Source organism: Pungitius pungitius, chromosome 5 (genome assembly GCF_949316345.1).
Source record: "Pungitius pungitius chromosome 5, fPunPun2.1, whole genome shotgun sequence".
Taxonomy (NCBI): Eukaryota; Metazoa; Chordata; class Actinopteri; order Perciformes; family Gasterosteidae; genus Pungitius; species Pungitius pungitius.
In genome coordinates this window covers 9,789,513-9,812,608 of record NC_084904.1, presented here as the reverse complement: position 1 = coordinate 9,812,608, position 23,096 = coordinate 9,789,513, and the positions used below count along the sequence as shown (strand labels likewise).

Below are 23,096 nucleotides of genomic sequence, written 5' to 3'. Positions count from 1 at the left end.
GTCAACTAATCACTACATGGTGGTGAGTTCCATTGCAGGGGGAGACAGAGTCCAGGGCCAGCTGCTTTGCAGGGGTTTTGTTTGTTCAAAAGACATTGAGATTGGCTGTGGGGGATGGAGTCAGGACTTGCACCAGTATATGCAGTCCAAGCACGCCCGAAGATCCTGTTGCTCACTGCCAGATTGTCTTGTGTGTTCTACCAAGTTTTCCAGCGTATCCCGAAGTTATCCTGTTTTCCTCGATCCCGACCTTGTTTGTTCCTCGACCCCGATTTACCTGCCTGCCCCGTTTTGGATTTGTCTGCCTGTCTGTGTGCCATCCTGGTTCTGACCCTGCCTGTCCTCGTCTGCGGATTACCTGCCTGCCCCTATGGACTTTTTTGCCTCCCGACGGATCTCCCGGTATTAACCCTGCCTGAACTTTGATTAAAACCCTCCTGTCTTGTCCATCGTGTACGAGTCGTGCATTTGGGTTCTCCCGTACTCCGGTATCAGTAACCGTGACAGTACAATCTGGCCAAACATGAACCCAGCCGACCAAGAACGTACCGAGCCCGAAACCCCGACCCCAAGCAACATGTTGCAACGCCATGAAGTCTATGTCGGTCCGCCATGAGCGCAGCATGGAGTCCCTCCGCGACCACCTGCGGAACCTCGCCGTAGTGACGCGTACTCCGGACGTCACTCCCGCTGCTAACCAAGTACCCACCTCCGCTCCAATGTCCGACGCACGTCTTCCTGCACCCGAAGGTTGTTCCGGTGCTCCCGGTTCCTGTCGACCGTTCCTGGTACAGTGTTCGCTCGCCTTCGAGCTCCAGCCGTCCGCGTTTCCCACCGAGAGGTCCCGGGTAGCGTACATTGTTTCCTTGCTCACAGGGAGAGCAAGGGATTGGGGAACGGCCGAATGGGCTAAGCAGACTTCTATCTGTTCCTCCGTCGCGTCGTTTTCCGCGGCGATGCAGAGGGTTTTTGACCATGCCACTCCCAGACGAGAGGTGGCCCGGGGACTGTTGGGGCTGCAGCAGGGAATACGATCCGTTTCCGACTATTCCATTAACTTTCACACCATGGCAGCGGAGAGTGACTGGAACCAAGCCTCGCTTCACGATGTCTTCTACCACGGATTATCAAGCCGGGTAAAGGACGAATTGGCAGCTCGGGATCTCCCTGCTGGTTTAGACGAGCTGGTCGCCCTCGCCATTCGGATCGACGGTCGTCTGCGGGAGCGGAGAAGAGAGAGGGTCGCTTGCGCAGCTTCAGGACCACCGCCGCGCCAGTTGCCGGAACCTCGACGGGCACCAACCGAGGGTGGACCTTCTGAGTCTATCGCGGGGCCAGAGGCAATGCAGCTGGGACGGGCTCGACTCGCTCCGGCTGAAAGGCACCGCCGCCTGCAGGCGAACCAATGCATGTACTGCGGTCAAAGCGGTTATTAAGCGGTTATTACGCTTGTCCAGTAAAAGACAGGGCTCACCAGTCAACCAGAGGGCGCTGGTGAGCCGGGAAGTGAATTTAGAAATGCCCTCTCGACCCCGAATCCATGCCCAGTTGTTTTTCCAGGATAAGAGCTACACTGTTCCGGTTCTGATTGACTCCGGTGCAGATGCCAATCTCCTCGACCAAGACCTGGCCGTCAAGATGGGGATTGAGCAAATAGCTTTGGAAAGACCCATCCGGGCCACGACGTTGGTCAGCTACTCTGCAGGGTGACTCATCAAACCACCCCACTGCGCTTGGAGATGTCAGGTAACCACAGTGAAGCACTCACCTTCCATGTACTTCATGCACCTCAACAACCAGTCATTTTGGGATTTCCATGGTTTAGGAGGCATAATCCGCACATTGACTGGGCTACTGGGACTATATTTGGGTGGAGATCTCACTGTCACACGGTTTGTTTAAAGCCCCAACCCTCCACCCGCAAAGAACTGCAGCGTTTTTTGGGCTTCGCCAATTTCTATCGGCGGTTCATTCGGAACTACAGTCTGTGGCTGCTCCTCTCACCGCTCTAACCTCCCCACAAGTGCCCTTTCAGTGGACCTCGGTAGCGGCCAGGGCATTCGGGGAATTGAAAACACGTTTTACCTCTGCCCCTATCCTTGTTTTCCCAGACCCTGCTCGCCAGTTTGTGGTGGAGGTGGATGCGTCGGACACCAGTGTAGGAGCAGTTCTCTCGCAGCGGTCGGCTACAGATCAGAAGGTCCACCCATGCGCCTTCTTCTCCCGGAAACTGTCTCCCACGGAGAGGAACTATGACATCGGGGATCGGGAGTTATTGGCGGTAAAGCTTGCACTGGAGGAGTGGAGACACTGGCTGGAGGGAGCTGACCAGCCGTTTATGGTATGGACTGACCACAAAAACTTAAGAGTACATTCGCTCTGCCAAGCGGTTGAACTCCAGACAGGCAAGGTGGGCTGGAGCTGATCGCTTCAAAAAATTGTTGGGGCGGTGGTCTGGGAGGTGGAAGAGGAAGTAAAACATTCTCATACAGCACAACCGGCGCCGAGTGCCTGCCCTGATAACCTTCTGTTTGTCCCAGCGAATCTGCGTTCAAAGGTCCTGCAGTGGGGTCACTCTTCCCGCCTGGCTTGTCACCCGGGGGTGATCCGCACGCTAGCTCTGCTTAAACAACGGTTTTGGTGGCCCACTATGGAGAAGGACGCTAGAGAATTAGTCAGTGCCTGCATTATCTGCGCTCAGCATAATGCCTTTCACAAGGCTCCATCCGGCCTTCTCAATCCCCTGCCCATCCCTCATCATCCCTGGTCCCACATTGCCTTGGATTTTGTAACCGGTCTACCCCCATCTGACGGTAACACAGTTATTCTAACAGTAATTGATCGCTTCTCCAAGTCTGCTCAACTCATCCCACTACCTAAGCTGCCTTCTGCTAAAGAGACAGCAGAATTGCTATTACAGAGAGTGTTCCGCCTGCATGGTCTGCCCGTCGATGTGGTCTCCGATCGGGGGCCACAATTCACTTCTCATTTTTGGTCTGAGTTTTGCAGGCTACTGGGGTCCACAGTCAGTTTATCGTCTGGATTTCACCCACAGTCCAACGGTCAGGCGGAGCGGATGAACCAGGAAATAGAGACTTCTCTATGCTGCATCTCTTCCCGCAACCCCCGCTCTTGGTCCCAGCAACTCCTATGGGTCGAGTATGCCCACAACACACTCCCCAGTTCTGCTACCGGGCTCTCACCTTTCCAATGTTCAAGATGATACCAACCTTCGCTGTTTCCGGAGCAGGAACTGGAGGCAAGCGTCCCTTCTGTCCAGGCGTTCATTCAGCGCTGTCGGTGCACCTGGAGGCAGGCCCGCTCCACGCTCCTGCGTACCTCGGACTGGTATCAACGGTCGGCTAATAGACGTCGCACCCCGGCACCCTACTACGTCCCGGGACAACGTGTCTGGTTGTCCGCCTGGGACCTCCCACTCAGAGTGGATCTCCCGGTTTTGACCCTGCCTGAACTTTGATTAAAACCCTCCTGTCTTGTCCATCGTGTACGAGTCGTGCATTTGGGTTCTCCCGTACTCCGGTATCAGTAACCGTGACATACACAGTCCATTCAGGACGTCTCTCTCTTCTGGCGTTTTCTTTCAAACAGCCCGTCTTTAAGCAGGCCTGAAGCATGTTCTCCCGTGACATCAGACCCAGTCCGAGAAGCTCGGACCTTCCTCCCAGTTATCTTTTATCAAGTTGGGATTTTCTGCCGAACAAAAATTCAAAATCCTATGGAGGCCTGGGAAACCTGGGAAACCTATCAAACTGAAAATAACAGAGGATCAAGCCATTTATCCCAATTACGTTGATTTCTGTAAGTCTTATTCAGCCATTTCACCAGACTGTCGGTCTGTGGATGAAACATACTAACTTTAGCTGTTAGAGTAAATTCAATGCGTTCTGCTAAGCACAGAATGTAAATGGTTCCGGCGATGTCAGAGGAAGGGCCGGTTGGGGATGAAAGTAACCCGTATTGGACCAGCCCAACTACGTTGGCACACCAGGGTTTCCCTGGTATCTCGTATGGTAGGTCCGCCCCTGGGACGGGGTCCCTTTAGGGTTTTTATATGGGACTGGAAGGAGTATGGGTTGCCAAACCTGTTGCAATGAGCCATCGAGTCACTGTATGCCTTTCAGAAGGAGCTGTGCATGTATGTCTAGCCATAAGTCAGAAATGTTTCTCGGTGGCTGTTGGTCCCCGCCAGGGTTGCCCTTTATCACAATCCTCTTCGTGACTTTCATGGACAGGGTATCTAGGCGCAGCTGGGAGATGGAGAATGTCATGTTCAGGAGTCTTGAGATCTACTCTCTGCTGTTCACAGATGATGTGGTGCTGTCAGCTTCCTCGGACGATGACTTCCAGCATTCCCGTGGTTTATATGCAGGTGAGTGTGAAGGAACAGGGATGAGGGTTAGCTTCTGAAAATCTCAGGCCATGGGGCTTTCCCTGAAACCGATGAATTGTTGTTGGGTGGGGGACTAGCCGCCTACCGGAAGCAACATGGTTCTTTTATCTGTTCGCCTTGTTCACAAGCCAGGGTAGGATGGATTGGGAGATCGAAAGGCAGATTGGTGCGGCTGCTGTAAAACCGGCACTGAAGATTGAAGTTGAGCCAGATGGCGTAGCTCTCAAAGTCTACGTTCCAACCTTTACTTATTGTCAAAAGCTGGGTCATGATTGGAAGAACAAGGTTGCAGATACACAACGTTAGTTTTCTCCATAGGGTGGCCGGGCTCGGCTTCGAGATAGGAGCATGGGCATCGGGAGGGAACAGGAGTTAAGGCACTACTTCTTGGTGTTGGAAGGAGTCAACTAAGGTGGTTCGGGCATCTAACTAGGATCCCGCCTGGACGAATCCCACTGGAGTTTATGTGGACATACCCAACTGTTAGGAGACCCCGGAGGAGACCCAGGACACAATGGATAGAGGGAAGTCTGGGTCAAACTCCTAGACCTGCCACCGCGACCAAACCAAGTATAAGCGGAGGGAAATGGATGGATGGCTGGATAGACATCTTAGGACAATATTGTTGAATATACAATGTGTTAATTTGCCAGTATTCAATTCAATATTCTAGGCTGGGGATTCCTAACTGGAATTAGTTCGAGTTGTTCCACTAATTGCAATAAAAATTAGGCTAGTAAAAATGTGAAGCTAACTCACTTGGAATGCCGGAGACCAGTTTGAGTGGCCGCAGCACTCTCACTGCCCTCAGTGTCGTCAGATCAAAGTCAGCCCCAACGGTGGCAAGGATCCTGTACACAACACCAGCATGGGAGCAAGATAAGAGGAATGTCAGCAGCTGTTTGACTAGAACACATGTGCTGGAAAATAACATTAAAGGTGTTACATTTGAAATTGTTAAGGACAAAAAACAATGACGTGCAGGGGCGGAGTGGTCATAGGGGATTCCGAGGAAATCCCTGTTGGGCCAACGGGGTGTTGGGCTGGTCCAATGCCGGCCCACCTCCATCACCACACGGCCCTACCTCTGAGATCGCCAGGCCGACTATATTCTCTGCTTCACAGATCACGTTAAAATTAATCGTTAAAGCTAGGAATCACTGACTGAGTTTTATACTACTCCTCACAATCTGTATTCACACTCATGGTTTTTTACTTATTTGATCTCTTCAGTCAGTCTAACTTTGTTTTAGGTTTAGGTTTAGCTGCCAAGCACGCGCTCAGAACAAGGGATTGCAGGGGAGACTTGAAGGGGGTATTGTATTGCATTCTGGTATCTTAAGTATACGGTATATTCATGTTTATGGCAGTTTACAATGCAAAAAGAAAGTAAAGTATCCTTTATCAATCCTGGTAGGGAAACTATTTTCTGTATTTAACCCATACCACACCGTGGGAGCAGTGTGCTGCATTAGAGGTGTCCAGCCAGCAGTTAGGAGTTAGGTGTCTTATGCAAGGACACCTCGAAACAGGACATGAAGTGGCCAGGGTTCAAAACCCCAATCTTGTGATTACCGGCGCACCATCTCTATTCCCATTCCGCAATATTTTGTCTTACGGTATGCCTGCCTACCCGCCTGCCAGTCTGTCTGTGTCACGGTTTGGGTCTGCTTCTTTACACTTGACCAATAATGTAATAATAATGAGTGGAGGCAGTGTATGACCCGGAGCACACGAACATGTTGATAAAAAGGCTGCACGCACTCTCAGGGTCACGTCCATACAGGGGACTGGGTGACCATGGCTCACACGCAAAACAGCCTTAATATGGAGTGAACCTGTTGCTAAATAACTACACGCACTCCCAGGGTCAATTGTAGATAAAACAGAATATTGAGACTAACAGGTCTCACACACAAAGTATCTCAAGTATGCAGTGAACTCATGAACAACAGGAGACGTGATGATCCGAGAGCCTGAAGGGATGGACATCCCTGTGCTCCAATGGGTCTTTCCGAAGGTCATAAACAAGGAGCCGCCTCCATCATAGTAAACCAATCAAGAATGCTCTTAAAGACTATATATTCCGAGCGCACTTTGTATTAAGCGCCCTTTCATTGCTGTTGCTAGACAGATTGAAACAGGTCCGTGCACGTATGACTGCAGGAGTGAATACTCAAATAAACATTGTCATATTGCTTTGATTAAAGTCTCAAGTCTGGTCCTTGCTTTGCGTTCACGACACTGTCTTCCCCTGTGATTGTCTGCCGTGCCTGATCGTTTCCCCCTGTGTCCAATCACCTGCACCTCCCTTGTGTATTTAAGCCTTGTGAGTCTCTTGTCTTGTGTGGCGTCATTACATGTCGACGTTCTTGTGGCCAGTCAAGTAAGTCAAGTCTGTGTTTTCAAGTCCAGGTCCCTGTTTTTTTTGTCTGTTTTGTTTTTGCCTTCTTCCTCCCCTATTTGGTTGGAGTGATTTTGAGTTTGTGATTTTTGACTATTAAAGTCCTTTTATTTTCCAATACTCCGCGTCTGAGTCCTCCCTCCTTGCCCTTGACCCCGCGTCCTGACAGAATGACGCCACCTCTGTCAGGACGCGGAAGTGAAGTTACCCAGGAACACAAGAGACATGAGAACTACAAAATAAGACAAGAAGCAGACCCAAACCGTGACAGTCTGTCTGTCTGTCCTCTGCATATCTGGAGACATGATTATCAGGACTACTTAAGTTTTTGGTTGTATTCCCATGAAAATTAAATGATTTTGGTGCAATTTGGATAAACAATGTGTTTATTTTTTGAATATTGTCTGGAGTTGTGCATTTGGGTTCAGGACCATTGTTTGGTCGTGACAACATACTAGATAGTAGAGATGAGCAAGTACAGCATTATCTGTATCTGTATCTGTTGAACCATATGAATTATCTGTATCCGTATCTGTACTCGGATTGGGCGGGGCCTAACCCTGAAGTGGGCGGGGCCTAACCCGGAAGCATGACGGATTTAACCCGTAAATTGTCGGGTTGTTTTGAAATGGGCGGGGCTTTAACCGGTATGCTTTTTTAAGCAACCAATTGGCCCTTCGCAGGGAGCTTGATTGACAGGTGATATGACCAATCATTCATGAACTTGAAAAACAGTGCACTGTACTGACCCATTTCTGCGGTTAAAACAGCGCTCCTTCTTAATTGTTATGTTCATTTATGTTTATCACTCATTATTCTGATCACTGATGATCATGAGAGAGAGGGGAAGTGTGTGTGGCTTAATTTGTAATATTAATATTTAGTTATTTAACACAGTCACACTAGTCAACGTCAGACACTGAGTGCGTGAAGAGAGCCAGCAGACCGTAAAAAGAGAGGAGTTCTGTGTAAGAGTGAGCCGAGCGGGACACAGCAAAACAATAAACAGTATGTGTGTGGGGGAGGGGCGCTGTGACTACTAGCCAATCACAGAACGCAGACACAGACCCAATGAGGACTTTTATTCAATCCGAGCACAGATATTGACTCGTATTACTCGTATATTACTCGTACTCTGAGAAAGTGCTTTATCCGTACCGGATACTCGTTTCAGCCGAGTAGCCGGCTCAACTCTACTAGATAGCATCAATGCAAAATATCCCTCAATACAATGTCAAAATTTAAAAAAATTCCAATAACAACTGAACGAACACACAAGAGAATCAATCAATTCCTACCACAGACATATGCACAACCATTTTAATTACAGTATTATCTCTGGAAAATAACAGCCAAATCAAGCGGAACAAAGAGAAACAGTTTCAACGATTGGGAACCCATGAAGGAATGAATAAGGTCTTCCGAGGAAAGCACACTCATCAAAACATAAACCAACCACACATTGACACATTCCCATGCAATACTGAACGTAATGAAGAAAATGTGTTTATAGGATTATGTAATCCTCTTTGCTGCTATAATCTTGCAAATGTATGCATTGTGGGAAACAACTTTTATTTCACTAACGATAACAGAATTCTACATGCACAGATGTCTTATTCCACGAAAAAAGGCAAAAACTAGCAATAAAAGGGGACAAGGGGGTGAGAAAGATCCATCTGAACCATAAAGACGACGTCTGGAGGGACGATTAAAATCACATAGAAATTATAAGGAATAATGAGACCAAGTAGAAACACGGCGAGAGATGTATGTGAAATGAATTACCCTTTGTATTACACAAACTGTGGTAATTTCTGGTAACCTCCTTGACCCCTACCAGTCAGGCTTCAAGGCTTCTGCTGCTTTTGACACAGTAAACCACCAGATCCTTATTTCCTCCATTCAGGAGCATGGTGTCTCAGGCTCTGCTCTCTCTCTTCTCTCGTCCTACCTTGAGGGCCTACCGGGTAACCTGGAGAGTATCTGTGTCGTAACCTTGTCCTCTTACTACTGGAGTTCCTCAGGGTTCCGTCCTGGGTCCTTTTTCTTCTCTTTCTACACCAACTCTCTCAACTCTGTCCTTTTCTCGCATGGCTTCTCCTACCACAGCTATGCTACACCTAACTAATTCTCTCCTGCTCTCACTCGGACACAGGTGGCAGCACAGATCTCTGCCTATCTGACTGACACCTCTCAGGCTATTTATCATAATTTATAGGAAGAAACCCATCAATTTCAATAAGCCTCCTTAGATATTAGTGATTGATAATCAACTGTTTTGGATCACCCCTTAATATTGAGTATTAAAACTACATATTTGTATAAATTATACAAAGTATGGACTCTTGTTACACTATACCGCATTTATTCTGCCACTGTGATACTATACACAAAAATAGGTAACATGCTGTACTGTGCGGGTCTGTACGGCTCTGGACAAAGGCACTCGATACCAGGGTGGTAGTTCCAATATTTTATTATTTAATTATTTTGCTCTCCTTGCTGGCACTCGCCGCTCGCTCGGTCGGTCTCTCCTCGCTCGCCCCCGCCTAACTGCTGAAATAGGGGAGAGCACACACACATAATTATCCCCAGCTGGTTGTTATTGTGTTCACCTGGCACCGTTCCCCGAGCCACTCCCCCTCTCTCCCCCCTGCAGCCGAGCTGAAACCACGCCCGCCACCACACATGCATTTCAATGTTGACAATATTAAAAGTGGATGGAAACTATATTTATCTGAAGAAATAATAGTAAAAGAAATTCTTCACTGAATTCTTCTTTATTGTAGTCTATTTTGTATACAACACCTTAATCCCAAAAGTAACTGCATGTTGTCTAATACATTCCATCCATTCTATTCATTACCCACATAATTCTCATTTTGTCCTATGGAAAAAAAAACTATGGCAGTAAAAACCTTTTTATTCCAATCTGAACATACAACTGTGATAAAAAGATGAGAATGGGGATAAGATGCAAAGCCAGTGGATGAAGAGAAACAGAGACAGAAAAGGAGGGAGAAGGGGATGCTTGAAGCGGGGAAGTCTCCTGAAGGTGTAGCCATAGAAACAAAGAAGGCTTCCCTGATCTCATTAGAGACAAAGAGCTAACAAGGGCTCAGAATGGTAACAGACTGTGATTCATTACATACACATATCAACATCAATACACATTCACAGTAAAATGAGGCAGCAGAAAACTGGTGGGGAGGAGAAACTTGCTTTTCCACACCATACTTAAATACGTGTGCACACATAATTAGGGATGCGTATCCTTTGAGTTTTTTCCGATACTAGTCCTAAACCGATGACAAAACAATGATTTTTTCTAATGCTAAGGCATTTTTTTTCTTCAAACTGAACAATATACTAACTGTTTACAGTATACTTGTATAAGTGTTTCCCTTCTGTAAGAGATTGAAGTGTATCTAGTAGTTCATTGGAATTTGGGGAAAATTAATAATTTAATTTTAGATGTATGCTTATTGTGCAGGAACCAAAGATACTTAATATGTATTGAAAAGCATTTATGTTGGATTCACTCTCCTTGTTTGTCTCAATTTGAAATTTGACGTCATGCAGAAGGAGCAACACAGAAGAGCTGCATAATTTTCTACCGTGTGACAGAATTTATTATTCTATAAAGTTTCTAGTTAACGCTTTGCTGCGTAAAATAAAGATGAAATGATCCAAACGATCTGCCGTCATTCACGTGTCTGCAACTCAATGCGGTTTAATGACGAACACTGAAGGAACAACGCTACACCCTCGTTTTTTTACTTCGGTGGGGGACCTTCTGACGTGAGGGGGTGTCCGCTGGTGAGCGCGTGCTCTCCTTTGTACGCGCACTTGTGTGCAATTGTCTGCCTGCATATGGCGGCAAACGCCATATGCAGGCAGCGACGTAGTGCTCACTTATACAATCGTAATCGCTGCAATGGAATGCATTTTTGAACATTTTCAACAATATGTTTGCAAATGTGTGACGACTCAAATGACGGAGGCTGACAACACCTGCCTGTCGGGGGAAAACAAACATGCACCCGTAGCCAAACCAGTAGTTCAAAAACCAGTAGGCACGTAACACAGTCACTGAAAATTGGGTTCTCGTTTCAGACTTATGAGCAAATACAGTATCCCTTTGAGATAAATTCTAAAGCCTCGCATTAAGACGTACATCCCATTATGTAAGACTGCGCTACTTGCAGGTCGCTGTGTTGTGCCAGATCCTCGATAAAGTTTACCCATGGTCATGAAGACTCATTTAACGTTACGTGGACTTTGAATGCCGCTTGATACCCAACTGAGATCGGCTTGTGCCGCTCAGAAAAAGGATCCTTCCACCGACCACTTTCCACACTCGGCGCTACTGCGGTTATTCCTGCATGTCCTGTTGGGTTTATGCGTCTGCACGCTCCGTTAAAGCTGCCCCACCCACTACGCTATAGCGGCTCATGTGCCTCTTCAAGCGCGTTCCTGGTTTCAAAACTCCGCCAATCACTCCTAACAGCTTGTCGAAGGATCTCAGCATCATTAAATGAATTCAAAACTAGTAGAAGAGGCGTATTCTGCCCGGCTGTACGCTCTCGTTTAACTTCCGCTTAGTTCATGAATATTGTAACCATGTTTTTTTTTTCGGCTGAATATTTTAACAGTTTTTTTTTTTTAGGTTGAATTTTTTTCAGTGTTTTAATGTTGAAAAACATTCAGGTACATACTTTCAATGCATAAATATTCAGTGCTAGAAATTCAATCACCTTTTTATTTCAACCCCCGATGGCACAGATTTACTTCCATAGGTGCTCTTTGTTTTTTGCTGTTTTCGTCGTAAATTGTGTTTCCTGTTGCAAATCCCGGAGCTCTTTCACCAGAGATGAGCTCTTGAACATCCTTGGAACAACTCCAGCGGAGTTATTTCCAACTTTTCTTCTCTCATCTGTGGAATTACTGGATATTCTAGTCAAAGGTGCGCTCACCTTTAGTCACGCGGTGAGACGCCGGAGGAGAGGAAAACATGCCGGCTCGTCAGTGCGACTCCGCAAGCGTGGTTCTCGCACACCAGGCATCTTTCTCTCCAACGTGCGCTCACTGTGCAACAAACTGGACGAACTTCAGCTGCTGGTGAGAAGAGACAGAGACCTTTCTTCATCCTCCGTTTGGTGCTTCACGGAGATGCGGCTCTGCGGATCGATACCGGACTCCGCGCTCCAGCTGGCCTGCTTCCAGCTGCTCAGAGCGGACCGCTTCACGGAGCTCTCCGGCAAGACGAAGGATGGAGGCGGTCACTCGCCGACCAGATACGGCATGTGGAGCGGACCAACCCGGACTCTGTCCTCTGTGAATTTAACAAAGGAAACCTCAGCCACGAACTTCGTAAGTTAAAACAACTTATTGCAGCTTATCACGCCGTCCCTCGTGCTGCGCTGGGACACTCCAATCACGTCATGGTCCACCTGAATCCTGCATACAGGCAGAAACTAAAGCTCTGCAAACCTGTGGTGAGGGAATCCAAGAAGTGGACCAGCGAGGCGCTAGAGGATCTTTGGGCGTGTTTTGACTGCATAGACTGGGATGTTTTCAGAACTGCTTCGAACAATCTGGATGACTTCACAGCAGAGATGGGGACTCGAGTTTGAAGTTGCACACACAGTGACTTCAGACATGACTTAATAGTTGCCCTCGAAAGACTTCAGACTCGACCTCGAGCTTTGGGACTCGTGAACAATGTTTTAGGAAACATCTGATATACACCTGCCTACGTAACACGTACCTTGACATATATTGCTGGCTGCGCACGCGCGGCCACACACGAGGACAACAATTTGGTGTCAAAGATGTTGAATGCACCGGCCGCTGCTGTGCCATTCGTCGTGAGCTTTGGGTTCAAAACCTTCCAACAAGACAGCAACAAAAGAACAGCGCAATGCAAAATATGCGCCATTACAATAAACAACCACGGGGGGGGAAGGGGTTCGGCCGACGGTTCGCTGACATCGGAAGGTATGCACTCCAGTGGCAGACCGTTTACTCTGCGATCTCCTTAAAGTGTCTCTGCTCTGCTCACTGAAGCAAAACAATACGTGGACAAATATCGGAGCAAAGAGCAGCGAGTGTAGTCAACCACTGCTGCTAACACATCCCGTCGGACCAGGATAATTTGTTTATATCCGTTAATGAACTTTTCTCCTCTTGTTACCCTGGTAACCGCTGTCATTACAGACGGTTGCGTTGATTCTTACTGTGAAAATCTACGTACTTCCGGTTTAGCGGCTAAGCTTCGTATTTTTATTTTATGGGTAAAAACACCCAAAAAAATTAACGGAGTAAAATGTTGTTGGTATGGGTTTTTACGGTAAAAGGGACGATGATAAGAGATGGGGACTCAAGTTTGAGACTCTGAGTCGAGTGTGACTTAAGTCGCACACGCAGTGACTTCAGACTTGACTTGAGACTCGTCCTCGAAAGACTTCAGACTCGACTTGGAGTCGAGCTCAGAGGCTTGAGACTTGACTTGGACTCTAGCTCAGAGACTTGTGAGCATCTCTGCTTCACAGAGGCTGTAACTTCCTACATCGGCTTCTGTGAGGACAGCTGTGTACCATCATGCACCAGGGTGAGTTATAACAACGACAAATCTTGGTTCACAGCAGAACTCAGAAAACTACGTTTGCAGAAGGATCAGGCATTTAGGAGTGGGGACAAAGACTTGTACACAGAGTCTAAATACAGGTTTAGAAAGGCGGTGAGAGACGCTATACGACTGTAATCTGAGAGACTCCAACATCAGTTCTCAGCTAACGACTCTGCTTCGGTTTGGAGAAGCTTTAAACACCTCACAAACTACAAGCCGAAAACCCCACACTCCATGAATGACCTCTGCCTGGCAGATGAGCTGAATGAGTTATACTGCAGATTTGAAAGACAATGTCCTGACTCCATCCCCCACAACCTGTGTTAGATTACTCTCCCCTCCCCCACCGCCCCTCTCGGTCTTGGAGAGTGACGTCAATCGGCTCTTCAAAAGATAAAACCCCCGGGAAGCAGTGGGTCCGGACTCAGTCTCGCCCCACACCCTGAAGCATTGTGCTGACCATCTGTCTCCTGTGTTCACCGCCATCTTCAACACCTCCTTGGTGACATGCCACGTTCCAGCCTGCTTCAAGGCCTCCACCATCATCCCTGTTCCCAAGAAGACCAGGATCACAGGACTGAATGACTACAGGCCCGTCGCCCTGACCTCTGTAGTCATGAAGTCCTTTGAACGGCGAGTCCTGTCCCACCTAAAGTCCCTAACCGACCCCCTCCTGGACCCCCTGCAGTTCGCCTACAGAGCCAACAGGTCTGTAGACGATGCTGTTAACATGGCCCTCCACGTCATCCTCCAGCATCTGGACTCCCCAGGAACCTACGCCAGGATCCTGTTTGTGGACTTCAGCTCTGCCTTCAACACCATCATCCCGTCTCTGCTGCAGGACAAACTCTCCCAGCTGCACGTGCCCGACTCCACCTGCAAGTGGATTGCTGAGTTCCTGTCCGACAGGAAGCAGCACGTGAAGCTGGGGAAACACGTCTCTGCCTCTCGACCCATCAGCACCGGTTCCCCCCAAGACTGCGTTCTTTCCCCTCTGCTCTTCTCCCTGTATACCAACAACTGCACCTCCAGTTACCAGTCCGCCAAGCTCCTGAAGTTTGCTGATGACACCACCCTCATTGGACTGATCTCTGGTGGGGACGAGTCTGCCTACAGGTGGGAGTCCCACCTTCCCCCCTCACCTTGTGTGACTCCCCTGTCACCACTGTGGACTCCTTTCGTTTCCTGGGCTCCATCATCACCCAGGACCTCAAGTGGGAGCTGAACATCAGCTCCATCACGAAAAAGGCTCAGCAGAGGATGTTCTTCCGGAGGCAGCTGAAGAAATTCAACCTGCCAAAGACGATGATGGTGCACTTCATCATCAAGTCCATCCTCTGCTCCTACATCACCGTGTGGTACGCTGCAGCCACAGCCAAGGACAAGGGCAGGTTGCAGCGTGTCATCCACTCGGCAGAGAGGGTGATTGGCTGCAATCTTCCGTCTCTCCAGGACTTGGTCGCTTCCAGGTCTCTGAAGCGGGCCAGAAAGATTGTAGCCGACCCGTCTCACCCCGGACATGAACATGAACTGTTTGTGCCCCTTCCATCCGACAGGAGGCTGAGGTCCATCAGGACTAAGACCTCCCGCCACACAAACAGTTTCTTCCCTTCGGCAGTCGGGCTCATCGACAGAGCCCGGGGCCCACCCTGACTGACTCTCACTCCCATGTTCATTCACTTTGTCACTTTTACTTGTCACTTTATTTAGCTGGTGCACTATCTTTATTTTTATTTCAAATTGTATCTTTATCACTTCTTACTTACTAACCCATAGCTTTGGCTTTAACGTACTAACCCATAGCATATATTTGATTTTACTCTTGTTTTATTTTTATCTTATTGCTGCACTATGTTGTCATTATTGTACTGTCTTCCGTCATGCACCAACCGCCAAGACAATTTCCATGTATGTCTAACATATTATAGCAATAAACGTTTCCTGATTCCTGATACATAAAGAAATGCAGTTAAATTAAACTCCTCCAACCCATCATGGAATACATTTCGGATATTTGTAACTCAAACACACTTTATAAAATATAACAGCGCAAAACAACCATCACTGTCTGGCATCAAAAAACTGTGTGTGGTAATACATGAGCTGCATGGGTTCATTTAATCCCTCTACATGCACACTCATTAAGGATTGGTAGTCCCATGCTGATTCTCCCTGCATGCTCTATGGCTTGCTGTCCCTGTAGACGAAAGTGTAAGAAAGGCAGCGTTCAGAGAAACACGGCCAGCTGAGCGGAGACAGCAAGCGGCCAGGCCCTGTTGTCTCCGCTCAGCCAGCCTTGTGACGACCAGCTGTGAGATCAACCCACTCCCTGGAGGGGGTGGTGTTGGAGGCAGATCAGGGTGTTAGTATTTGCAGAGGATCCGTCCAAGGCTGTTACATTTGAATCACTAAAAAAGCAACGGGAGACGAATGTTATTGACATCAGTCTGCAAAACTAGTTCTTCTCGGAAGATGGGCTACAAAGAAGCATCTTAGATAGCCTTTGTCCATGTGGTGTTACAATGCAAATGAGTCATACATAAAACAACTAGGTTCAAAGTAATACTTTATTAACAAGGTTGTTATGTAAATGAGGTATTCTAACGGTTACTTACATGATCTCCTTACATTTCTTGCTCATGATTGTTATTTCAAGTGAACGGCAGAATGATACGTCACTATTTAAATATTGCCGCCGCAAGCAATTGTGACAGAATTATCTCCTTTCCTTTTGTAACGGATGATCCAGCGGATCCTATGCTACAGAAGCTACGAAGGGAAGCATCAAAGCTCCTTTCCTTTGTATTTAAAGAATTCGAAAAGCTCTTCTCACAGCGCCCACTTAAACTACTTCATTTAGGAACCATTCTAAGCAAATTTGACAATTCGAATCCAGCCTATACATGCCTCACGTAAATTATCCTGTAGTCATACTGTGCACAGCGCTTATCGAAGAAGATCAAATGCATGCTGGAACAGGGCTATTTCATCCACAATAAAACACAATCAAATATTTATTCACTTGCTCTAGTTTTTCTCTTCACAAGACAGCTGATTAGAGAGTCTCTCTGTAGCTGTCTCAATGCAGTGCAGGACGACGAGGATTTAATTTATTCAGGACGGAGGTAGGTGAGCTGACAATGGGAGAAATCTAGGTAACTTTAATATAATTCACTCGAATATCTCCATATAGACAGATATTGTATACAATAATAAATAACATTGCATCTTAGTTTTTTTTTTATCACTGAAGTTATGTAACTTTCAGGAATGGACATTAGCACCCGCCAAATGCAGGTAGAAATTGGCGGTGGCGGGTAAAGCAGTCCCTCTCACTAGCCACTTTGGCAGGTGGAATTACATACAGCGGGTGAAGGTATTGAACATGTCACCATTTTTCTCAGTAAATATATTTCCAAAGGAGCTACATGACATTTTCACCAGATGTTGGTAACAACCCAAGTAATACATACATACAAAAACAAAGAAGTTCAGAAATAAAGTTATGTGTATTAAATGTGAAATGACACAGGGAAAAAGTATTGAACACATGAAGAAAGGGAGGTGCAAAAAAGGTATGGAAAGCCAAGACAACAGCTGAAAACTATCAGTAATTGAAAAGCAATCCAGACCCTTGTCAGTGCAAATTAATATCAGCTGGTTCAGTCCCAACTGATGGCCTACAAAAAGGTCTAATTGCCAAGGTGTCACACAAGGAGTCTGTTGTATTATGTTCTCTACCCGACATGGGACTGGTGGCGTAAGGACTGGGAAAAGCGGAAGTGAAACGCGGTAGGATCACTGGTTGAGCAAGTAATCTGGCGGATCTGTAGTGATGGCAAAGTGAAGCTTTCTGACCCAGTGAAGCTTTCAAGCCAATTGTATAGGAAAAAAGTTCATTCATTCAATGCATCGCAAACTCTATGATGACCTCTGCTGTTGGATACGTGTAGTGCATGTTTCAAATAGCCTACCAGTATATTTTGGCCCAGTCTCTGTGGGTTGAACAGGATTATGAAAAGTTGAACCCATAAATCATCTAATAAATACATTGATTCCTATATGAATACAACTATTGTTTTTCAGGTTTGAATTGTGTCCTTGTTTGTTTTTTTCAATTCTTTGTACATTGGGAAGAAGTAGAACAAACACTTATCTGTGTCTTTCTGCACCGTTGTGCATGTATGTTTGTGATCATACTAGCAGAGAATTAATAAAAGATTATATATATATATATATGAGTTATATGTAAGCTATATAATTTAAAATACCAGCATGTGCTCCCTACTGCATGTGCAGTTCATGGCAGTCACAGGGACTGATGTCAATAGTTTGAATCTGGAATGTGGGAAGTGATTTACAGAGGAAAGGTCAGTGGGGCAGTGATTGTACAGGTTGGTTATGACAAGATATTGAGGTGCTTGTGGACACATGGGGCATGAAATTATTGATTGATATTAATATTGATTATTGAGATATAATATACATCCATAATTAATTAATAATTACACAATACAAGTGACAGACTTGGCCTGCCTATTGCCAACCTTGTTAGAGGAAATCAAATTGAAGTGCTCCCACATCTCGAAGCGACCTCTTTGCCACAGGTTCCATTGTAAATTTGCTCTTGGCTACTCTCAACAACACTGACTTTGACTCTGTCAGACGGACAAGCCCGAACCGTTTCGCACCCATTTGAATCAAATCGGAGCGGTCACGTGACTGCGCCGGAACGAAGCTTCGGACGTCACTGATCACGTGATCAGCAGGGAACGAACCAAGCACCGATACGTTTGCTTCGCCTTGCACTGCTTCATATTTCGACACAAGCTTCGAAGCAGGAGGGTTGGAGGTAACAACACTACGGATCTGCATAAACTGTACTGTGACTGTATAGCATGTCAACTAATTCAGATGGAGATGAGATGGATTGGACGATACCCAAAACAGAGAGATTGAAAAGGGCTTTAAGAACAAGAAATAGAGGGAAAAGTTGGTCAGGGTACAGCGAGACTGGCAAGGGAAGTACGAGCAAGAAATTGAGATCTAATCAGTCGGAGAAACAGAAAACGGACAACATGGAGAATGGGCAAGAAATCGTATGGAAAGTTATTGAGTTTAACCAGGACGGTGGACATTACCACCCGATTAAACTCACTAAGGCTATTGAGAAAGAGATTGGAAAAATCATATTTGCTAGGTTTTTGAGCAATAAAAGAATACTGATACATGCAACTAGCAAGCAACTAGCAAGCAACAACAAGAAAAGATACTGAAAATGTCCTCACTTCAAGGGGAAAGAATGAAAGCACATATACCAGGAGCAATGTCAAAGGTGAGAGGAGTGATATCAGGTGTACCACTGAGTATGTCAATGGAAGATGTCAAAAATGAGATTCAGGGAGGCAAAGCAAACAAGATGGATCGTTAAAGGAAACACTATCGGTTGTAGTGCAATTTGAGAAAACTCTACCTAAATCAGTGCAAATAGGGTACATGAGTTACAGTGTGAGGGAGTATATTCCCAAACCTATTCAATGCTATAAATGCCAAACAATGGGACATACAGCTCAGCAATGAAAAGGAAAGATGAGGTGCGCTAGATGTGGTGGACAGCATGAGTACGGTAAATGTGAAAAGGATACGAAGATTAAATGCTGTAACTGTAGTGGTGAGCATAGTGCTGCGTTTGGAGGATGTGAAGTACAAAGAGAAGCCAGAGAAGCCCAGAGGGTGAAGATTCTAAGTAAAGTGTCTTATGCAGAAGCACTAAAAACAGTGAGAGAAACGACATCAAATAAAAGCCCCAGTGGAATGGTTCAAAGAAATATAGTAGCAGTTAAACAAACACAAAGGCAGACTCCTGTTCATACTCAGATTACATGTGAGCACAAATGTGAAGTTGATAAGGAAACATTGGTAGTTAAGAAGATAAACTTTGTGGTATTCATTTGTCACACTATCAATGTTACGCCACAGTTGAAAAAGAAAAGTGATAGAATCAAGGCTATTGTGGAGGCAGCAGAAAGAATTCTTGATATAGATGTTAAAGCAGACCAGATACATGAATTGTTAACAGCACTTGGAAACGGGGAAAATACACAAACTGAGGGTTAGAACACTAATTATGGTAATGCACATACTACAGTGGAACGCCAGAAGCCTCATAGCTAATGGTCAAGAATTTAAAATATATATTTATGAATTAGATGTTGTTCCAGATGTAGTATGTGTACAAGAAACTTGGTTACAACCACATTTGGACTTTGTTATACCAGGGTTTAGTTCTATAAGACATGATAGGCCTAACAATCAAAATGGTGGAGGGTGTGCTACCTTTCTCAAGGACGGGCTGGCATTTAGAGAGCTCCCTTGCTCAGTGGATATGGAATGTAATATGGTCGAGATATGTAGTCCAAGGAAAGAGGGTCATATTAAGCTAATACATTTTTATAACCCATGCAAGAAATTAATTACCGAAAAATTAAAAGAAATGGCAGGGAATGTATACAGGAAAGAAATATGGTGTGGAGATTTTAATGCGCATAACAGCCTATGGGGCAGCAAGCATACAGAAAGTAACGGGAACATAATTACAAAACATAAATTATGGAAGAAAGAGTATTGGTGTGCCTTAATAATGGACAGGGTACAACAATAGATATGAATAGGGGTACTATATCATGCTTGGATGTTATACTGGTGTCAGAAAGCTTAGTTAAAGCATGTGATTGGCATGTTAAAAGTGAAACTACCATAGGAAGTGATCATTTCCCAGTTCTCACTGTAATTAATACACACATTTGTAACCAAGAAGGGATGTCTAGAACCAGATGGTGTTTTGAGAAAGCAGAATGGGAAAAATTTAGGGCATGTTGTGAAGAGTCAGTTAATCTGGTGACATTTGATGGAAATATAGAAGAATGTACAAAGCAAGTTACAGATGTTACGGTTTGGGTCTGCTCTATGTCTTATTTTGTAGTTTTCATGTCTCTTGTGTTCCTGGGTAACTTCACTTCCTGCCTTGTCTTGTGATTGCTTGATTGTTTCCACCTGTGTCCAATCACCTGCACCTCCCTTGTGTATTTAAGCCCTGTGTGCCAGTTGTCCTTTGTCGCGTCATTGTCTCATGTCAGTCGCTGTTGGTGCACGTCGTTTTGATTTTTGTGATAAATAAAGAGCACGTCTGGAACTCTGCGTTTGGGTCCTCCAGTCTCCGCCCGTACCGGCCCCCAGACCCCAGTCTCCGCCTGTACCGGCCCCCAGACCCCCGTCTCCGCCCGCTCCGGCGCCGAGACGCCCGTCTGCGCCCGCCACGACGACGCCGGAGCCGCGCCCCCGGCGCCCCCCTAGACCCTGAGTTGCCGTTGCGGCAGGCCCCCCGAGACCCTGAGGCCCGGTCGCCGTAGCGGCAGGCCCCCCGAGACCCTGAGGCCCCCAGGGTCCTGCCTTCCGCCTGCGCCAGCATCCCATTCTGACAACAGAACACATTATAAACTCAGCAATACGGAGTATCCCACAAAGAACAACAAAGGGAAGGAAGAAAGTGGTACCTTGGTGGAATGAGGAATGTAGCAGAGCTGTTAAACAACAAAACAAGGCATTTAGAACATTAAAGAAAAATCTTTCATACGAGAATGTTATAGATTATCAAAGGAAAAGGGCTGTGGCACGTAGGACAATAAAGTATAACAAAAAGAGAAACTGGAGAGAATTCTGTTCCACCATAGGCGGAGGAGTAAATTAGGTCTATGTTCAAGAGAATGAATGGGAAAAGCACGTCTGGTAAAATTCCAGCTTTGATTGATAGAGAGAAGATAATAGTATCAGATAAAAAAAAGGCAGAAGTGTTAGGGAGGGCCTTTGTGGCAGTTCACAGTTGTGAAAACCTTAGTGACATACATAAACAGCAGAAAGAACAGGCGTTAAGAGAGAATAAGGAAGTGAAGTTAAAAAAGGAGGATGGCATGTCAATACTTGACGTGGATTTTACATTATCAGAACTCAACATAGCGCTGCTGGGCACTGGATATACAGCACCCGAGCAAGATCAATTATGTTATGCCATGTTCAGATAGTTACCAGGCGAATCATTTAAGTTAATATTAACTGTTTAATAAAATTTGGAGGGATGGAATAATACCACACAGTTGGAAAAGTGCAGTAATATTACCATTCAACAAGCCTGGTAAGGACCCAGCTAATCCTGATAACTATAGGCCCATAGCATTGACATCCCACTTGTGCAAATGGATGGAGAGGATAATAGTTCGTAGAATATCACATATATTGGAACAGAGAGGATTACTGACCAATATACAAAGTGGATTTAGAAAAGGGCGCTCCACAACAGATGCTCTAGTTAGAGTAAGTAATGATGTGGAAAAGGCATTGAAAATGAAAGAAGTAATGACAATTGTATATTTTGACTAGGGCTGGGACTTTAGCGCGTTAATTACGATTAATTAATTACAATGTGAATTAAGATTAATTAATTACACAAAAAATAACACATTAAACATTTTTACGCATTTTTACACTTCTTTTTTGCACCGCGGAACGTTTCTCACTGGATGAGTTTCGGCGGACCGATTATACTGGAGCACCAACTAGCGTCCATGACTTCAGACAACAACAAACCACAGTGAACATGAACGAAGAAGCTGACGAGATCGTGTCGGTTGGCCCCGTGAATGGGAAATCTTATTATAATAAACACACGGATGGAAGCGTCGACAAGAGCATGGTTGTGTGCAAGGTATGCAACAAGGAATTCGCATCGAGCCTCAAGTATCACCTCAACGCAAAACAATTAGCAGCTAGCGTGGACGTTAGCCCGACGAGTACAAGGACCCACACCCAACCCACACTGCACCAGATGACTGGTTTAAGGACCAGGGTAACTAAGTCCACGTCTGAAAAAATAACCAATGTTCTGAATGTACTTGAAAGTATTGGTCTACTTAAAAAAAACCTAGTTTACAGAAGGTCTACTTACCTATAGGCTACCTGAATTTCTGAAAGTACTATATTTCTAAATATGCTATTGCTACACTTGTCTGCTGGAATTGGTTGAACAAAAATAAAAATCCATGTGAAAAAATTACTTCTCACTGTTCTCAGGTCAAATATTTATGCAATTAAAATGAGATTAATTTTGATTAATTAATTACGAAGCCTCTAATTAGATCAATAGTTTTAATCGAGTCCCGGCCCTAATAATATATATATATTATATATATATATATATATATATATTGACCTTACATATATATTTTTTATAATAATTTTTTACCTATTATTTAAAAAAAAATCTTTTCTGTGACATTTTTTGACCCTACATATTTTGACTTTTTTCACAATATTTTTTTTCCCATGACATGACTGGAATGATCTTAGATGGAGCAACCTACACGTCCCTGTCACTAATGCCAAATGCCCCAAATTTCTGTACTTTAAACCTTATCTGGGTTCAACCCTCAAGGGACATGGTGGCTATTCCTAAATCCTTTTTTAGTTTTGGGTAACTGAAATTTATAAAAAATCATAATGGGATTTTGCCCCAGAGACGGATTGGTGCATCTTGGAGGATCAACCATGCTATTCATCCTTCCTGCATTGGTAAAGGCACAAGTGAGTTGAATTTG

The 23,096-nt window shown here is 45.5% G+C and overlaps 1 protein-coding gene across 1 annotated transcript in view; it reads right to left on the bottom strand.

Moving 5' to 3' along the window:
* The window catches only part of cacna1ba (calcium channel, voltage-dependent, N type, alpha 1B subunit, a), a 167,766-nt gene that overhangs the window by 133,109 nt on the left and 11,561 nt on the right, over positions 1-23,096 (bottom strand). The window contains 1 exon segment of the mRNA XM_062562322.1: positions 5,171-5,262. Within this exon segment, the coding sequence (XP_062418306.1) occupies positions 5,171-5,262 (92 nt within the window).